Source organism: Rhinoderma darwinii, chromosome 4 (assembly GCF_050947455.1).
Source record: "Rhinoderma darwinii isolate aRhiDar2 chromosome 4, aRhiDar2.hap1, whole genome shotgun sequence".
NCBI classification, from domain to species: Eukaryota; Metazoa; Chordata; class Amphibia; order Anura; family Rhinodermatidae; genus Rhinoderma; species Rhinoderma darwinii.
Window position 1 is genome coordinate 359893037 of NC_134690.1, and position 19995 is coordinate 359913031.

The following is a 19995-nucleotide window of genomic DNA, read 5'->3' on the forward strand; positions in this document are numbered from 1 at the left end:
TTAAGCCCGGTACTTCGCCTCATCCCCGGTTACTTGTACTGCTGATCGGATTCTGAGGGTCGTACACACGCCAATCACATATTCATGGCCAACCGTGTTTTTTCCCGTAATAAACCCTTCTAACAATAATCTTTATCTTTAACCAGCTTAAGCCAAGACTGCCAAAAAATGGATCATAAAACCACATTTTGCTACCGCTCTCAAGAGGCACTCCATTGACCCACCATTTAGGAAGTCCTATGATTGGTTACCAGTGATTACCGAGAAAGCTGAAGCAAACCGAGCAAGTTTATAGTAATAAAATATTCTACAAAATGTGGATATTTTTTTCTATTTCTTGCAATAACCACATATGATGTAAACTGTATTATTGTGCTGTGACCTGTCCTACAAGGGAAAGCCAGGTTTGTTGATCTGCTTATTTTGTGCTGGGAAATAATTATCGTACTCCTAAAAATCCACAAATAACTGGAAGATTTCCAACACATTAGCGCTAATTACTTGTTTCAGTTTTTACACATGACTGACCCATCATTTTGTATTTATGCAACTCTTTTGATCTCATGCCTACTACATGTACTATAATCTATGGTATTTTTTTCATAGCCCAAGCCCACCAAGGGAAGAATGCGTATCCACTGTCTGGAGAACGTTGATAAGGCTCTGCAGTTCTTGAAAGAACAACGAGTCCATCTAGAGAACATGGGATCACATGATATTGTCGATGGAAACCACAGACTGACCCTTGGCCTTATATGGACCATCATCCTCAGATTCCAGGTAAAATAGATAACGGTACATCATCTTCACACACAGACTTTAATTTGGTAAAATTTGCATATATTTATTTTTAGTGACTTCAAATGACAAAATTGAATGAAGATTTGCTGATTATTTTCGTGTCCGTGTTCGCTTTAACAATTATATTTTAGCATTTTTACTACTTGATTTCTGTACTCGACTATATGACTTCCAGACCAGATGTTGTCATGTCAAAATGGATAATTGTTTTCATATGTTATTTCTGAACCTAGAATTTCTAGTTTACACATCTGGTGACAAATGAAAATGCCACCTGACCGCCATGTGCACGCGTCTGCTTACTGAATGCCCTTTGTCTCTGCTAGATTCAAGATATTAGTGTCGAAACAGAGGACAACAAGGAGAAGAAATCTGCTAAGGATGCACTGCTTTTATGGTGCCAGATGAAGACAGCTGGGTGAGTAGAGATTAAAAGATTACCTCAAAAGATCTTCTTACAGAGTTTAGAGTTTTCAGAAAAACAATTGCGCTGGCTACAAACATGTCCTCTCTAACTGGATTACTGCAGTGCACGTAAATGACTGTATTCGTTGTCAAAATAACCCGGATTGTGGGGATGTGTGAGGAAATGTGCATATATCAGACGGCTTTACTTACTAATCCAGTGTGGATTGTTTTTAGGCCTATTGCTTACATATGCTCATTCGCTATTAGTAATAGATTTAGATATTGGAAGAACCCTGTAGTATTGTCTTGATAGTAGACCAGGTAGACATTGCACTTAGATATTTACTAGTGGCAAATAACTTTGGGTTCATTTTCGACGGATTTCTATGGAAATTCTTACAAAAAATATCAAATTGGGCTCCTGCAGTGGCCTGACTGGCTACTAAGGTCTATATAGTATGATATGTCATCTTTGGGAACGATTGCAATGCATCACCAGTCTATATTTGATAATTTCAATGAAAGTTAGGCTTACCATAAGGGATTTTTCTGCAGCACATGAGCCTATAAGGCTCATATCCCATTCAGGGCTTACGTTTGAAACATTCCTCAAACATATGCAATGGTACGTGACTCGCATTAACAAAAAAAAAAATGGTTACTGGTAATAGTTGATACATTTATTTCTTAATTTCTGGTCTGTAATGTTAGTCATTTATGGTTTCTGTATACTATGTTCATAGAATCGGGGCTTTGACCAACTTTAAATAAGATGGTTCATTTCTAAAGGTCCTTTTACACGGCCCAAGCAAATAGCTTGTCGATCGGCGCTCGTTTGGTCCTTTTTACAAGGAACTATGATTGGCAATGTATGGAGATTAATGAGCGTTACTACGATCACTCGTCCCCATACTTTTCCATTATGTCGGTAACCCGTCTCCCTGTTTACACAGGGAGATGTGCTTCTGAACAGCGACCATTTTATTGGCCGCAAAACAAACCGGTCAAGGAGTGTTTGCTCGATCATTGGCCTTTGGAATAGGACTGTAAGAATCCCATACAAGTTGCAGTGTCGATTTGCAATTTTATATTTTAGCAGCTTTACCCTAATATAATCTTACTAATAGTGGCATAATTCCCTTTACAAACAGGAGTGCTGGAAATAATTGCGCAAGGCCGCCATAGAGAATGAATTTTGCGTGCAGATGATGTTAGGAAATTGTGCTGACGGCCATTATACCAACCCACCTGCTCTCCCCATTCACTAATACAGACTGCTGTTATCAGTGCCTTCTTTTTACTGTCAGTGCTTAAAGGAAAGTGGCTGAAAATGTCACTTCTTTGCCCTGCTTTATTATGATAACGTTATGATGGGGAATTGGTATTCCTAATTTTATATGTGAAGTGGCCACTCTTGAAGCATCAAAGCTTAGACTATAACACATACTAGAAGCCTGAAGCACTGTGTTGGGCTATGTTCATACTGGCATTCGGGATTCTGTCACTTTAGACAAAAATAGTAGTGCAGCGTAAAATTCGTGTAAAAATGATGGGAACCTTGATGGAAACTTGATGGACCAATTATTAAGCATTACGGACCATCTGACACCGTTTGGATCCAACGTTCAGCACAGCGTCGCCTCTTCCGTTATGAATGAAAGCTACAACGCATGTGACTTGTCAAAATTTTTAAATTGTATTTGAATAAATATTTGTGTTTCAGGTATCCAAATGTGAATATACATAACTTCACAACCAGTTGGAGAGATGGTATGGCGTTCAACGCACTCATTCATAAACACAGGTGAGAGCACAAAGTAATTTACATTGTTTAACAAATGGCAATACTAAAGACGATTGGCTCCAATTCTATCAACATTAACAGACCGAAAACGTTGTCCCTGATCTGCCACCATTTTACATAAGCGAAGTCTCTAATACGATTTTAAAGGTTTCATGAAGACCAACCCCTTTTGCATTCATTCAGGGACCCCTCTATGAGCCAGAGCTGCGTGTTGTACACAGAGCTCTGGCAGACCTGAACCATCCATGTGTTACATGGTTGACTATTCTTTTGAAAGTCTTCCATATAATACTACATTTCCCCCACAGAGGTCGCTCTACTGGAAATGTCTGGCCGGATGCAGCTTTCCCCGGCAATGACCGCTTATAGTCGGGGGTTAGAAAAGCCTAGCCGGCTACTTTTTATCAACGGGTTGTTTTCATGAGACAACGCCATTCTATAAACAGATTTGTTTGCGACGGTAATGTCTGGATCATCTAACCATGATTTTACCCGTTCACCCTACAGTAACATTGGTCTTCATTGTTTTTACTGGATTGATTGGCTTATTGTCCATGGTTGACCATTTTCCATTTGGATACCCCTTAGTAAATTCTTTATTAGTGAGCTGTAATGTGAAAAAAACAAAAACGTAAATCCATTAGATTTACCTGTTTTTATACCGTGCTTCTGTTTAGGCTATATTTGTAAATTAAGGGTATATGTGGTAGGTGCCAATTTCTGTTTTCATATATAATTGTGCTACCCACTGCTCTTTGCCCATTTTTGTTTTACAGAGGAGTATTAATGACAGATGTTAGCCGTTAATGGAGGAAGGGTCCATATCTATGTGCTTCTCTTGTTCAAACATCCCCTTTTTTAATTCCCTATTATAGTTTCTTAAACTGATGGTCGGATCCATTTGGGGATGTACTCCCTTCCCCATTACAGTGGAGAGCAAGGTTGAGTGCAGCTTCATGCCACAGGGAACTGATGTTGGCCATTGATAACCTCATTATAGCGAAAACATGTTCTTACTCGGTACCTTGTCAATAAGAAATCACCAAAAATCTCAACCGCAAAATCTGAAAAGAAAATTGTCCAAACAGGACTATCCGTTAATTACATAAAATCAGATGGATTCTTCCAAGCATATGGAAAAATAAGTGTTTGAGTGCCAAGCCGTGCTTAATGACATATAAAAATGTCTAAATCAATGAGGTGTGCGAACGTATTTAAAAAATTTTGCTGGGTCAATTTACTAAGACAGCAGACATTTATGGAGACATTATAGCAAAATAAATGATTCACATTTTTAGAATAGTTAGTAGTAATTGTAAATGAATCAGGGAAGTGCTAAGTTCATAAATGTGGAAAGCTGGGCGTTCTGGTGTCCGCACCAAAAAGGAATTTTCCTAATTCGATCCTCCAGTCAGGATATCTGTAGGCAGTTCAGTTTTTTGTCAGGGTTAAAGGCCTTTCGAGACAGACGTTCATTATGTGCCAGGAAATATCAGTTATCCCGCTATTCAGTATGCTATTCATTCTTGTTATTTCTCTCCACTAGTACGTCATTTACCACCATGGTCTTTATAATTTAAAACATTTGTTGAGGGTCCAAGGAAACAGTCTAGATTAGAAGCTGATTTTCAGAAAGTCCGTTTGTAATGAAAGTTATATTCATTAAAGGAATTTTTTTTTTTTCATTTGTATAGCACATACATATATTTCTTAGTGCATACGTTGCCATGTTTTTTTTTATTCAAATGTAGCTGGTCTAACTTCTGTAGTAAGATAGGTCAGTATAAGGCCCAGTTCACACAGAGTTGTTTTTTTTGTCAGACGGAAAAAAAATCTGCCTCAAAATTCCTTCAGGATTTTTGTGGCAGATTTTGAAATGCCAGTGTTTTTTGATGCCTTTTTGACTATTTTTTTTTCATGAAGCAAATGCAAAAAAACGAGGCTGGTGTATGGTCAAATAACGTGCTAAAAAATGCTTCAATCAAGTGGCACTCTGCCTCCTATTGATTTTAATGGAGGTTCAGAGGCGGAATCAACTAGGGATAGGGCATGCCGCTTTGTTTTCCAGCAATCGGATAAGAACGACATCCATTGACATCAAAGGAGGGAGATTTGAGGCATTTTTGGTGCTTATTCCTTCGTGGTTGCCACATGAAAAACAGTGCCAAAAAACTCTCAATGTGAACTAAGCCTAAAAAGTTCATTAACTTATCAATATGACTTTGGAAAGGAATTCGAGACTACATGAGTGCAGGGATAATATATTCTTTGTAGTTGGTGTCGTGGCCAGATCGGAGCTTGCGTCAGCAAAGCTTGACATGGTGCGTTTTTTATTTTCTTTAGGTGTTTTATGTTGTGACTTGTGTTCACTTATGTAATAAACTGTTCTTCATACAGGCCAGATCTCATTGATTTTGACAAGTTGAAGAAGTCAAACGCACACTACAATCTTCAGAATGCCTTCAACCTTGCAGAGCAGCACCTGGGACTCACGAAGCTTCTGGACCCAGAGGGTGAGCACAATAATGAATAAAATATGTTTTTAAGGTTAGCGGTCAACACAGAGAGCTCTTTAGATTCTTATGTCACTATACATTAACTATCGTTGCACCTTGTGAATGGAGCGCCAATCAAAAATCCAAAATATTTTTATCAGAACAACTGGCAAAGTTGCTTCCATTTTTATTTTGGATGCATGGGAGCAATAGAAAATAGTTACAAAAGTACCCTGGCGCTGGGTAGGTTTTAAATGGTAGGTGAGCCAAAGTTACACCTATAGACCTGTGTACTAGGAAATTTGATTTGCTACATTTCCCTTAACTTCGAATATAAGAAACACTCCCTTTATGAGCAGGAGCGATCTGATAAGATTTGGGCAGCAGTAACACCCACGTCTGCCCTGCTTTGTCTTTTTTTTATTAGTGCATCCTTTATGTATTAACTTGAATAAGACCTAAATTCTCAATAAAAAAAATCATATGTATATATTATATAGCCCCTTGTTGCTAATAGTCAAAATAAACATTTAGTTATGTGGAAGTCTTTTTAAGTTTTATGGTGGTTTTGTTTTGTTCCAGATATCAGTGTGGATCATCCAGATGAAAAGTCCATCATCACTTATGTCGTCACATATTATCATTACTTCTCAAAAATGAAGGCTCTAGCCGTGGAAGGAAAACGTATTGGAAAAGTAAGTTGAAAAAAATATATTTTCTTTATATTTAATACAGGTGTTAGGTCTCGTTCACATCTGCCTTGGAGGCTCCATTAGGGGCCTCTGTCGCAGATATGGTCGGGATTACCGGAGACCATAGCACAGCATATAGTCTCCGGTAATATCACAAACACCCCGCCAGAACCCGTTAAAGTCAATCGGTTCCGTCAGCGGTGCCCGTTGTGCAACAGAACCACTGCTTCCGTCGTTCCCTTGTTCTGCTCCTCTGATGGAGGTAAACGGCGTAGATTTAAAACTCCTAGAATTGCTGTTTTTTTTTCTATTCCCCCCCCCCCAAAAAAAAGTTAATGAACATTAATCAAACTATTATATGTACCCCAAAATGGTGCCATTAAAAAATTAAACTAATCACGTAAAGAACAAGTCTTCATACATGTCGGCGGAAAGATAAAGTTGTTGCTTTTTGAATGTGATGATGGAAAAACTGAAAAAATTGCTTGGTCATTAAAGAGGCTCTGTCACCACATTATAAGTGCCATTATATTCACACTCCCGACACTTCGGTAAAATTTTTGTGTGGGACGCTGTGCAGCTATTAAGTTCCACACAAACTTTACCGAAGTGTCGGGATTGTGAATAGACATCGCGTCCTGGCTGATTGGTCAGCGTCATACACTTCTCTTTACAACGCCCACGTGGTAAAAAGTTAAACGCCCAGTTGGGCATTAAGAAAGTACCATATATCTAAAATTGCTCATAACTTGGTCAAAAATGATCGTTTTTCAAAATAAAAAAACGTTATTCTTATCTACACTAAACCGCTGATCAGATTATGTAGGAAATACATACACTTATGTAGTGACAGAGCCTCTTTAAGGCCTAAAATAGCTTGGTCACAATGGGGTTTTCTCCACTAAGCTCATTTTTCCCCTATCCACAGGATAGTTGATAAATGCCTGATCGCTGGGGGCCCCACCCCTGGGACCCCCAGTGCTCAAAGACCATGGTTCCTCTTCACTGCACAATAGCAGTAAATAGGATTTTGATTTGCTCTAGTTAGGTCTTTTATTGTATATATTAGAAGCCCTTTAAGATACGAAGTGGATTTTAAGCTTATGGCCAATGTTAAGGTCTTCCATTATTCCCTGTTTGTCACACACTTCTGCTGTGTTTATAACTTTTGTTTGTTGTAATTGCTGCCAACTGCTAGAACATCCATGTGGTTGATTGCGCTCTGCATGCCAAAACTGGAAATACTGGTTCTATATTTTCCAGTCTAACCTTTCTATAAGGTAAAATAACCCATATAAAGTATAATGCACTGTATGTTTAAAAGGAATAGTTTCTCGTGTCTTTTTGGGGTCCCACCTGGAAATAATCCAGCACATTCTGGACGTAAAAATCACTGAATAGGCCATACTCGCTCATAAAGGCAGGTATAACACCTCCCGACAGGACGCAGACAAACCACAATGCTACATAGAGGGAGATTCTGGAAGTAGTTGCAACATTTGATTGAATAGCAGCCCTCCAGTCGGTTGTCTCTTTAGTACCTCTATTATGTTTTTGCCACCCATCAGTCGAAGTCCCTTGTAACAAAACAATATGGCAGGTTTCACACAGTGTTTTCGGTGGTGTTCATTGTGGTACTTTTTTTTCTTTTTTTTTTGTAATCCACTGCGGCCAGATGTTAAGTCTATAGAAAAAAAGGATTAGTAGCATTTTATCAAAATGCTTCATGTTCTAGGTATGGTGTTTTTCTACATAGGCTTTTCAATAGAATTTAGAAATGACAGGAAAAATGACACACAAAAAAAGCCACTGAAAATGGATATTAAAAAAACGCTTCTAACTTGTTTTTTTAACACGCGTTTTAAAATGCTAAAGAAAATTGTGTGAAGGCGGCCAGCGGTAGGATTGATGAGTCTTACAAACTGTTATAGTATTCATATTTAGGTCTGCTTAGTTGTATATTGTAAGTTATGTCCGTCAGCATACTTCAGGCCTTTAATTACTAGTATTCTATTTTAGCAGATTTTTATGGAAGGAATATTTTTGTTCGCCATAGATAAAATGCAGCTTAGAATTTTGAAGTGTTCTGCTTAGTAACCAGTTCTTCTGTATTTACAGGTGCTAGATAATGCCATTGAAACCGAGAAGATGATTGAAAAATATGAATCTCTGGCCTCGGACCTCCTTGAATGGATTGAACAAACCATAATCATCCTGAACAACCGGAAATTCGCCAACTCACTGATTGGTGTGCAACAGCAACTTCAAGCCTTCAACACTTACCGTACAGTGGAAAAACCACCAAAGTAAGACGACCATAAGGCTCAACTGTTTTATAGGCGAGAATAGTAAATCGTGTATGTAAAGCGCCTGCGACTGCAGTCGGAACACCCTTGACATCTATCACTTGAATATCTCGAATTCTCAACCGGAGTGGTCGTATCTATTCTCCGCCTGTCTGCTTATAGGGAATAAATGTTCTCTGCTTCTTCACTGCGCTAATATGAGATTATCCCACTCAATATTAAATTTTATTAAAAGTATTAGAAAATATAAGTGAAGATGCCACATATTTTACACTTCTAAAAGTTGCTCCTTGGCAACAGATTTCAAACATTCGCTGGTAGCATTCACGGTTACTACTAAACGCTTTTCTTCCTTTTGCTGATGAGCAACTGACAGCATTTTTCTACACTATTAAATCTGTTTTATCTTTTTTTTTTTTTCTCCGTGTCTATTAAGATTTACAGAGAAAGGCAACTTGGAAGTGCTGCTCTTTACCATTCAGAGTAAAATGAGGGCTAACAACCAGAAAGTGTACATGCCAAGAGAGGGCAAGCTCATCTCTGATATTAACAAGGTGAGTGCTGTAACAATGTAGTAATCAGTAGTCCTAGTTGTGCAGAGGACAAATGGTTAGCGTTCCTGTATATTTTAGCAAAGTTCTGCTTGCTACAGAGACCTCTGCTGCCCCATATTAAATGGCACTCGCAAAAGATCCTCATCCCTTATTCCTGGTCTTGTCGACTTCTGTGCCGAGTTAGAGACTGGTCCCCTGGTTTCACAGAATTGGCACTTATTGCTGCCTAGAAAATTGTTGCTTTTGAGTTAAATTTTTTAAGATGTTTCCTGTTCTCTAAGTAAAAATCTTGATTTATTCCATTTGCCCAGGCCTGGGAAAGACTGGAAAAAGCAGAACACGAGAGAGAACTGGCACTGCGAAATGAGCTGATCCGTCAGGAGAAACTGGAACAACTTGCACGAAGATTTGACCGAAAGGCAGCTATGAGAGAGACCTGGCTGAGTGAAAACCAGCGCTTGGTGTCTCAGGTACCGTCTTATACCATGATACAAAACTTGTAATTTTGTAGTCGGGTACATTATTTAGAAAGAAATATATGCTCTCATTGGCAAGGTAATAGACTGGTCAATGTGATTTGAAACTCTTGGAGCATTTTGGCAGCTGTTAAATGTACAAAAGTACAATTCCCTTTTGTTCAACCGCTACGATGACACAAAGGTGATTGGCGGAGATCTGGCTACTGGAACTCCCAACGATCAGCTCATTGTGGGAGGAGCTGCTGCCATGTCCGCATTTTCCTTGCAGCAGCACTCAAATGTTTAAAGGGATTGTGTCGCTAGAAATTTTTATTTTTTATTTTTTTAGTTAAACAGTTAGTGTATAAATGATTAAACATTGTTCTAATTTTTTTAATTTTTTCACGAGTCAGGAAATATTATAAATTAGATTCTAATTTAGAACATTTCCCTGTGCTGGTCACTAGAGGGAGCAATTCCCAAAATTGCAGCATTGGCATGTGGTAAAGCAACCACATTGCTTTATGCTGCAAAATTTGAGAAGACACACTCGCTCTAGCATCCTCAAACAATCCCCCCTCCTTTATCCTGGCTAGTGACAGGAGAAAGGAGGGGATTGAATGTTCAAACCTCCTACACTGTGTGTCGCCATTTTTTGAGCGAATACACCGTGTAGTAGGCTTACATACAGTGGTAATCACACAGTAAAACACGAACTAACACAGACATAACTTACCTGCTCCTGCCGCCGCCGCTCCCTTTGGTCCGTCTGCTCCCTCCGCTCCTAGTGCTTGCTTCAGACACATGTCCGGAAGCCGCGACCGGAAGTAGTAAATTTACTGTCCGGCCGCGGCTTCCGGTCGACAAGAAAATGGCGCCGGATGTCGCTTGGCCGAAGACCTTCCATTTGGACTGTGTGGGAGCGGCGCATGCGCCGTTCCCACACAGACGGCGTAGACCATAGTGAATGGAACGGCTCCCGTTCGCATTCTCTATGGGGATGTATGTGCCGTATTCCATGTCTGTATGTGTTGTTAATCTACACATACAGACATGAAAAAAAAAATGGCAACCCACATAGTGAAGAAAAAGTTAGAAAATAAAAAAAAGTGAAACACAAACACACAAATAAATTTTTTTTTTTTAATAAAACACTAAAAGCAAAGTGATCATTGTAGGCAATACTACTGGGACCCTCATCGATCCTGGGATTAAAGAGGCTGCAGCGCTGCTTTAGCACTTTGTCCTCTTTTTTTTTTTTCCAGTATTTTCCTGCAAAGCGATGCTGCCAGCTTTGCAGGAAACTGCAACACAGCTCTGTTTAATTAAATGGGGCCGTGCTATAGGTCCCTGTCAAACAAGTGTCTGGGATTGCCGTCAGGGACTAATAGTGACTAGAACCCAGCGTTCAACTAGTGCTGTAGCCCCTTCATTCTCAGGTAGGTCAGACTGCAGGGACCCCCACTGTTTACAAAGTGATGGCGTATCCTAGTGATCTAGTAATAGTCACAGTATGTACATAACAAGATTTATGCTGCAGGAAACATAATAAGATTCCACTGTCCATTTTTTTTTTTACTATTCTCATTCTAGTCGAACATCTGCATCCTTGCTCCAATAATAAATGGATTTATTTATTGTTATCAAAGATTAAATATTGTATTTTTAAATGTTATAGGATAACTTTGGCTTTGATCTTCCTGCTGTGGAAGCTGCCACAAAGAAACATGAAGCGATCGAGACTGACATTGCAGCCTATGAAGAGCGTGTGCAGGCTGTGGTGGCTGTGGCACGAGAGCTGGAAGCCGAAAACTACCACGACATAAAACGCATCACAGCTCGTAAAGATAATGTAATCCGACTTTGGGAATATCTCTTGGAGCTACTACGTGCAAGACGTCAGCGTCTGGAAATGAACCTTGGATTGCAGAAGGTTTTCCAAGAGATGCTCTACATTATGGACTGGATGGATGAGATGAAGGTATGTTGTATTTCTTCCAGGGCTGTGGAGTAGTGTCAAGCAGTCGGGTTACGTTTTGGTTGGAGTTGGTAGAAATGTACGGACTCCATCTCCGGTTTCAAAATATATATTCATAATATTGTAATTATTAAATACATAGCTTGTTGCATATTGACTTTCATAGGAATTCAGAAAAGTTTTTCAAATTTGAACATATAAATATGGCATGTCAATCTAAAGCCCCTATTTATAATAACAAAAAGCAGTGATAACTAGGATGTTCTAGCAGCAACACAGAAAATCCGTTATTAGCTCTTTGTTTTTTTTTCTTCCCCTCCCTTAGACTAAGTATCTTCATACTGCTGCTATAAGGCCCTAAGTTAAGATGTCCGAATCTGGTAAAGTTTCATGAGTGGGCCCCCCCCCCCCCCCTCCTGAGCAGACTGGAACAATGAGGGCTAAAACTGTCTTCATTCCCAATGATCAGGCTGCACTGGGGGCTCGGGGTATTAGGGCTGTGGTGTGCTAAAAAAGCAGTCTCCGTCTCCCCGTATGCCACGCTGCCCTCCTAGCTGCACTTATAACCTCTTACCCCTCTATCCTCGCCAATCCGCTGAGCTGGCAGGACTCTGCTGCGCTGGCTCTAAACGAGTTGATGCTGCACTCCTCCCTCCTAGCCTGGTCGCCTGAGAAATTGTCTCCCGGACTGTCCGGAATGCTACTAAGTGCTCAGCGGCACTGCAATGAGCAGCACCGCTGAACAGAACTACATGAGTTGGAACGGCCAGACTGATTAAGAAGGGGAGAAGTAAGACAGCCAACCAATGAATGAGAAGAATTTAAGGGCTAACAGAGGAAGACAAACTACAAAAGTGCTTTCCCCCCTGTCTCTGGGTGTCCACCCCCAAACAAGTATTTAACGTTGTCTGCATCCAGAGAATTTTTAGGACATCTGCATATATAGCTACATAAAGTTATCGGCGTGCACACTGTTCTCTCTTCTTACAACATTACCAACTACACATACATTTATACGCAACGAGCAGACAACCAGGCTTATTATACATGAGCCATTTATTGTATGAAGGGGTTGGAGCTGGAGTCGGAAAGGGGAAGAAAAATAGAGGCATTAGAAGTTTGGTTTACCGACTTACAGCCCTGGTTTTTACAGTACTCTATAACAATGCACTGTTTTAGTTCTAAATCTTCTGTCTTAACTGTTTTTCTGGTTTTTATTATAGTAAGGAGGAATAACTTCATGAGTTAATAAACTATGCCCATTTGATGGCGTCTTTTATCAAATAATGTGTCTTAAATATGGTGCTCTACATCGCTTGTGCAATTCATGTATTGCACGCTGTATTACTATCGTGTCCCTGCCCCTTTAGAGCAGACACTGACAGATCTCTACATGTCGTGCCACCTTGGCTCTAAAGAGTTAAATCCAAGAAATGCTTGAATAGTGAAGCACTAAAGAGGTTGTTTGGTATGAAAATTTGTTGACCGGTTCCTCTTCCTTGCAGGTGTTACTCTTGTCTCAGGACTATGGAAAACATTTGTTGGGGGTTGAAGACCTAATACAGAAACATGCATTGGTAGAAGCAGACATTGCCATTCAAGCGGAGAGAGTGCGAGGTGTAAATGCATCTGCGCAAAGATTTGCCACAGAAGGAGAAGGTAAAGTACAACATCTTATAGCTTTTAGGCCTCGTTCACATCTGCGTTCGGGTCCCGTTCTGACGTTCCGTCAGAGGTTTCCGGCAAAACGAGACCCTGAACAGACACAAGCTGACACAAACGGAAGCCAGAGGTTTCCGTTTCCATCACCATTGATTTCTATGGTGACTGATCCGGTGCCCATGGTTTCCGTTTGTCTGTTGTGCACCGGACCCTTAGTTTTGCCGGGAGCAATAGCATAGTCGACTACACTATTGCTTCTGGCAAAACCACGGGTCCTGTGCACAACAGAGACAAACTGAAACCGTGGGCACCGGATCCGTCACCATTGAAATCAATGGTGATGGAAACGGAAACCTCTGGCTTCCTTTTGTTTCTGTTCAGGGTCCCGTTCTGACGGAAAGCTCAGACGGAACGTTCAAACGGGACTCCCAACGCAGATGTGAACGAGGCCTTACTCCGTAGAATGAAAACCTGCAAAAAATTTTGTTTTTCGATTTATCTGTGAATGTTCTTTTGTAGAACTTCTTTAACTTGAATTGTTTTAATCTTGAAGAACTTATAATTTTAGATAATTTCAGTACAATAATATAGTAGAGTTTGTTTGGCACAGTCCTCCCTCCAAACTGTATTACTTAAAGAGGCTCTGTCACCATATTATAAGTGCCCTATCTCCTACATAAGGAGATGGGCGCTGTAATGTAGATAACAGTAATGCTTTTTATTTAAAAAAAACGATCTATTTTCACAACGTTAGGAGCGATTTTGGTTTATGCTAATGAGCTTTCTTAATGCCCAAGTGGGCGTATTTTTACTTTCGACCAAGTGGGCGTTGTACAGGGGAGTGCATGACGCTGACCAATCGGCATCATGCACTCCTCTCCATTCATTTACACTGCACTAGCGATATAGTTATATCACTATGTGCCGCTACATACACAAACCCTAACATTACTACAGTGTCCTGATAATGAATACACATGAAATCCAGCCTGGACGTCATGTGTACTCAGAATCCTGACACTTCTGAATCTTTTTTGTGAGATTCCGGCAAGTGAAACGAAGTCTCGCGAGATTACGGAGGTAAACGAGATTTCGTTTCACTTGCCGGAATCTCACAAAAAAGATTCAGAAGTGTCAGGATTCTGAGTACACATGACGTCCAGGCTGGATTTCATGTGTATTCATTATCAGGACACTGTAGTAATGTTAGGGTTTGTGTATGTAGCGGCACATAGTGATATAACTATATCGCTAGTGCAGTGTAAATGAATGGAGAGGAGTGCATGATGCCGATTGGTCAGCGTCATGCACTCCCCTGTACAACGCCCACTTGGTCGAAAGTAAAAATACGCCCACTTGGGCATTAAGAAAGCTCATTAGCATAAACCAAAATCGCTCCTAACGTTGTGAAAATAGATCGTTTTTTTTAAATAAAAAGTATTACTGTCACCTACATTATAGCGCCCATCTCCTTATGTAGGAGATAGGGCACTTATAATGTGGTGACAGAGCCTCTTTAAGTGTAATATAACCAGCTGCTAGTTTCGATTTGTTGTACCCACTTCTTGTCTCGCATTTAAGGAGCGAGGTGTGAGGGTGTGTATGAGACTAAAGATGCAATAAGGGGCGACAAAAAAAATAAAATTGTTTATACGCACTTTGGTATAAAACACAATCATCTTATGTGGTTTGATCTCCTTTTGTAGGTTATAAGCCCTGTGACCCACAAGTCATCCGGGATCGTGTGGCTCACATGGAGTTTTGCTACCAAGAACTGTGTCAACTGGCTGCTGAAAGACGAGCACGTTTGGAAGAGTCAAGGCGTCTTTGGAAGTTTTTCTGGGAAATGGCAGAAGAGGAGGGATGGATAAGAGAAAAGGAGCAGATAATATCTTCTGATGACTATGGAAAGGATTTGACCAGTGTCATTCGTTTGCTTTGCAAACATAAAGCGTTTGAAGATGAGATGAGTGGACGAAGTGGTCACTTGCTGCAAACCATCAAGGAAGGTGAGGAGATGATTAATGAGGAACACTTTGGATCTGAGAAGATTAGAGAGAGAATAAAGGATATTCAGGAACAGTGGGCTCACCTTGAGCAGTTGTCTGCTATTCGGAAGAAACATCTGGAAGAAACATCCAGTTTCCATCAGTTCCAAGCAGATGCTGATGACATTGATGCATGGATGCTGGACATTTTAAAGATTGTCTCTAGTAATGATGTTGGACACGATGAATTTTCGACACAGTCTCTGGTGAAGAAACATAAAGACGTAGCAGAGGAAATTGGAAGTTACAGATCAACAATTGATGCTCTACATGAGCAAGCAGCCGCCCTACCTGAGGATCAGTTTGAGTCTACAGAAGTACAGAGTAGATTGTCTGGAATAGAGGAGAGATACAAGGAACTGGCGGAGCTGACACGGCTTCGGAAACAGGCTCTTCAGGATGCCCTTACTCTGTATAAGATGTTCAGTGAAGCCGATGCTTGTGAGCTTTGGATTGTTGAAAAGGAGCAATGGCTGAACAATATGCAAATACCAGAGAAATTGGAAGACCTGGAGGTTATTCAGCACAGGTATCCATGCTTTCCCTGCTATTTGTATGCATGTTGTGTAGGAGGTCTAAAGCTATCTGATGTTTAATATCCATTTATTGTCATTTTAGATTTGAAAGCTTAGAACCAGAAATGAACAATCAGGCTTCACGGGTAGCTGTCGTCAACCAGATTGCCCGTCAGTTGATTCACAGTGGACATCCAAGTGAGAGAGAAATCAAAGCACAGCAAGACAAGCTGAACACCAGGTGAGTAGGTGAAAAGGCTTCAGAAGCTGGCGTTTTGGTTTAGTATTTTTATACCGTATGCTCACATTTTTTTTTTTTTTTTGTAATTAGGTGGAGTCAGTTCAGAGAACTGGTGGATCGAACAAAAGATGCCCTCAGTTCAGCGCTTAGTATTCAAAATTACCACCTTGAATGCAATGAGACCAAGTCCTGGATTAGGGAAAAGACCAAAGTCATTGAGTCCACTCAAGAGCTGGGCAATGACCTGGCTGGAGTTATGGCTCTGCAGAGGAAATTAACAGGCATGGAACGTGACTTAGCGGCTATTGAAGCCAAATTGACTGATCTCCAGAAGGAGGCCGAGAAGCTGGAAGCTGAGCACCCAGATCAAGCTCAGGCTATCCTGAATAGACTTGCGGAAATTAATGAAGTTTGGGAAGAGATGAAAACCACCCTGAAGAACAGAGAAGAGTCTCTTGGTGAAGCCAGCAAACTCCAACAATTCCTGCGTGACTTAGATGACTTCCAATCCTGGTTGTCAAGGACCCAGACAGCTATTGCCTCAGAAGATATGCCAAACACCTTAGCCGAGGCAGAAAAGTTACTCACACAGCATGAAAACATCAAGAATGAAATTAACAACTATGAGGAAGATTACCAAAAGATGAGAGACATGGGTGAAATGGTGACACAAGGACAGACCGATGCACAGTACATGTTCTTGCGCCAGCGTCTTCAGGCTCTCGACACAGGATGGAATGAACTTCACAAAATGTGGGAGAATAGACAAAACCTTCTAAGCCAGTCGCATGCCTACCAGCTCTTCTTAAGAGATACTAAGCAAGCAGAAGCTTTCCTTAATAACCAGGTGTGTTAAGACCTTACGTTTGTATGCAATTCCTTGTAATGACTATTTCATTGGAAAAAAGTGGTATATTCTTTCATTTTTAGCAAGAGCATTAAGGGTGCCCAAAAAACCCATGCAGTTTTCCCTTAAATTTATGTGGTTTTTCAATGTGGTCTTTACAGATGAATTGGAAGTTTCACCTGTAATAATATCACCAGAAAATATTCGCCAATTTGCATACAGGCACCCGAAGTATGAAAATGGATGACTACTATGAACTGACCCTTTTGGCAGAAAGGGGACACTAACATAAGGGTATAGCCATCAATGTGGCATTTAGCAAATTACACATTTTTACTTTTATTATAATGTCTTTCCATTTGCATTTTCATATTTAGCGTTTCACGGGTTGTATGAGTTAGTAAAGCATGGCCTATTTTTTGGGGGGGGGGGGGGGAATTGTATCCCTCTTGTCTGGTATTGCAGCTCACCCTAATTTAAGTGAATGCAATGCCGGGCACAGCCCATGGACAAAAGGAGTGAGGATTCTGGAAGAATACAGCCATCGTTTTCTTATCTTCTGCAACTCCTTTAATGTATCTGCGTGTCTGTAACCACTTGCAACTTTTACAAATTAAAGTGGTTTATCATTTCATTTCTATAAGCATTTGTTTAAATTCAGTTATTCAGAAACGCCTTGCGCTTCTGCCCAATAAGAATGAACCTTGTTGAAGGAATCTGCAAAAAGAAGTCCCTTTACATATAGAAGTCCAGGATTTCTCCCTATAGGTCCGATTGTGTTTATTTCATATTTTCTTTTCATCAAAGGAATATGTCTTGGCCCACACTGAAATGCCAAATAACTTGGAAGCTGCTGAAGCTGCTATCAAGAAACAGGAAGACTTTATGACCACCATGGATGCCAGCGAGGAGAAAATCAATGCCGTTGTAGTTACTGGAAGGAGACTGGTCAATGATGGCAACATAAACTCAGATAGGATTGACGAGAAGGTTGATTCAATTGACAGCAGGTATGACAGTCCCATTATTTCTCATTGATAATACATGACATTACTCTCTGTTAAAATACCAGAAACTGGTTCTAGTTAACAGTCCAGGCATTTTTACCTTAGTACTTAATGGGGAATGGAGGTCCTAACAAAGCGCATTAGTTATGCAATTCACATTTACTTTAAAATGTGAGCAAAGAAATATTTTTTTTTAATGGGATCAGCAGTGACCAATGCAAAGCCATTTTATGCAAATATGATTCTCACAATTGTGTTTTTATATTGGGAAATTTAAGTGTCTGCCTTGAACATGTTAGGGGAATAGAAGTCCTACACTCTTGTATTTTATTAGATGTTTTTGTGTTCTCTTTAAAGACATAAAAGAAATCGCGAAGCAGCAAATGACCTCTTGACACGTCTGAAGGACAACCGAGAGATGCAGAAGTTTCTGCAGGATTGCCAAGAGGTACGTCCTGTCCTCCATCTACTCAACACAAGTGGTTGTGCCTAACTGCATTGGTCTGTGTTCACAAATAGAGATGCTAAATTTAGTAAATCATTCATGAAAAATGAAAGGTTCCATGCTACTGAAAAAAACAACTTATTACTTCACTGGTGACACCACCAAGGACTTGGTATATCAACCAAATGGATATCATTTTTTTTCCAAATTTGTTTTGTTATTGTTTCGCATAATATAAATAATTTACCACTATGGACACTTACCAACATTCATTCGCCAGTTTTCTGCTGTAGAAAGTTGAAAAATATTGCGAAACTTTGGCCCGTTTCCGGCGCTCTAGACACTTTATTATAAAAAAAAAAAAAAGTGGATGGACCTTATCGGAAGGGGTTTGGCCACCCATGGCTCACTAATTACTATGATTTACGCCAGCTGCTGGCGTAAATAATAGCGGTATTCTACACCTGTTCCTGGCTGGAATAGATTTTATTCAGTGATGCATGGACACCAAACATGTGACAAAGTTATTAAGAGTCGTGCGCCTCTCAATAACGAAGTCGCATCTTACTCCAGGTTGTTTCTTATTAAGACTGGCGTATGAAACAGACTTAATAAATCTCCCCCTTTAATTCTTGCACACTGATGCTGATTTTTGACCGATCTTGTCCAGTTCCTATGTGATACCTTAGCTTGCACCCTTCTGCTTGACTAACCTTACATTAAGCTGCTTACATGATTGGATGCCCTCTGTCTGTGGGCATGTGTTTCTTCTCCGGTATCCCATAATGTCTGTGCATTATTGATGTCTGGCTTCTAGAAGAAGCTTTCTATTTATTTATGAGCTTTGCTGCAGAATTTGAGGGGGGATAATGCAAGATTCTTCTAACTCGTTGAGGTTCAGAGAACAAGGAGCCAAGTCCATGCATTTTTTTCAGGCTCTCTCAACTTTTTCTTTATTACTTTTTATGTTGTTAACCTGGAGTAAAAATGTAGCATAAGGATGATCATTCGATCCTAAGAGAAACCGGCATGTCACCAGAAACCGTTAGATGTGTAATCTATTGGATCCGAGATTAGGCTTCGAGCATATTAAGTGTTTTATATGTTTCAGTTTTTATTTGCAGTTTTGATATGTTCCAGATGTGCAGGCAGTAGTTTGGGGCTTTTTCTGCTACTTTGCATATATTACATGAAATATATTCTTTTCCCTTTCTTTCAGCTGTCCCTGTGGATTAATGAGAAAATGCTCACTGCTCGAGATATGTCTTACGATGAGGCCAGAAATTTACATAGCAAATGGCTGAAGCACCAAGCTTTTATGGCTGAACTGGCTTCCAACAAAGAATGGCTTGACAAAATAGAAAAGGTAATACATGTCAAATACTTGTGTAGACTCTGTTTAGACAGATACATCTAGTATGAGCACTAGCTGTCCTACATGTTTGCTTGCAGCTGTATGAAAACTCACACCGGATCCCTTAATTACTGTTCATAAGAACTGAAAGAGTAAATGTTTTGATCAGTGGGGGTTCAGGTGCAGAGATCCCTCCCCCACCATCGCTGAAACGAAGGTGCAGAAGCGCTCCTCTTTGTGCCCTGTATCTTCGTCCGTGATCGGTTTTCCTTGTTAGGCTAAAGATGGCTGACATAGAACGTCTGTGCCGGGTCCCCACATGTCAAAACGTAAAATATGGCTTTATAAAATATCAATTATTTTATTATTTTTTAAAATAT

The 19995-nt window shown here is 40.2% G+C and overlaps 1 protein-coding gene across 1 annotated transcript in view; it reads left to right on the forward strand.

Moving 5' to 3' along the window:
- The window catches only part of SPTBN1 (spectrin beta, non-erythrocytic 1), a 161727-nt gene that overhangs the window by 109546 nt on the left and 32186 nt on the right, over positions 1-19995 (forward strand). The window contains exons 4-19 of the mRNA XM_075863017.1: positions 607-780; positions 1128-1219; positions 2933-3013; positions 5411-5526; positions 6091-6203; positions 8319-8506; positions 8943-9060; positions 9372-9530; positions 11197-11499; positions 13002-13155; positions 14865-15735; positions 15825-15962; positions 16053-16809; positions 17617-17819; positions 18174-18264; positions 19481-19627. Coding sequence (XP_075719132.1) covers positions 607-780; positions 1128-1219; positions 2933-3013; positions 5411-5526; positions 6091-6203; positions 8319-8506; positions 8943-9060; positions 9372-9530; positions 11197-11499; positions 13002-13155; positions 14865-15735; positions 15825-15962; positions 16053-16809; positions 17617-17819; positions 18174-18264; positions 19481-19627 — 3705 coding nt within the window. The remainder of the gene's footprint in view (positions 1-606; positions 781-1127; positions 1220-2932; positions 3014-5410; positions 5527-6090; positions 6204-8318; positions 8507-8942; positions 9061-9371; positions 9531-11196; positions 11500-13001; positions 13156-14864; positions 15736-15824; positions 15963-16052; positions 16810-17616; positions 17820-18173; positions 18265-19480; positions 19628-19995) is intronic.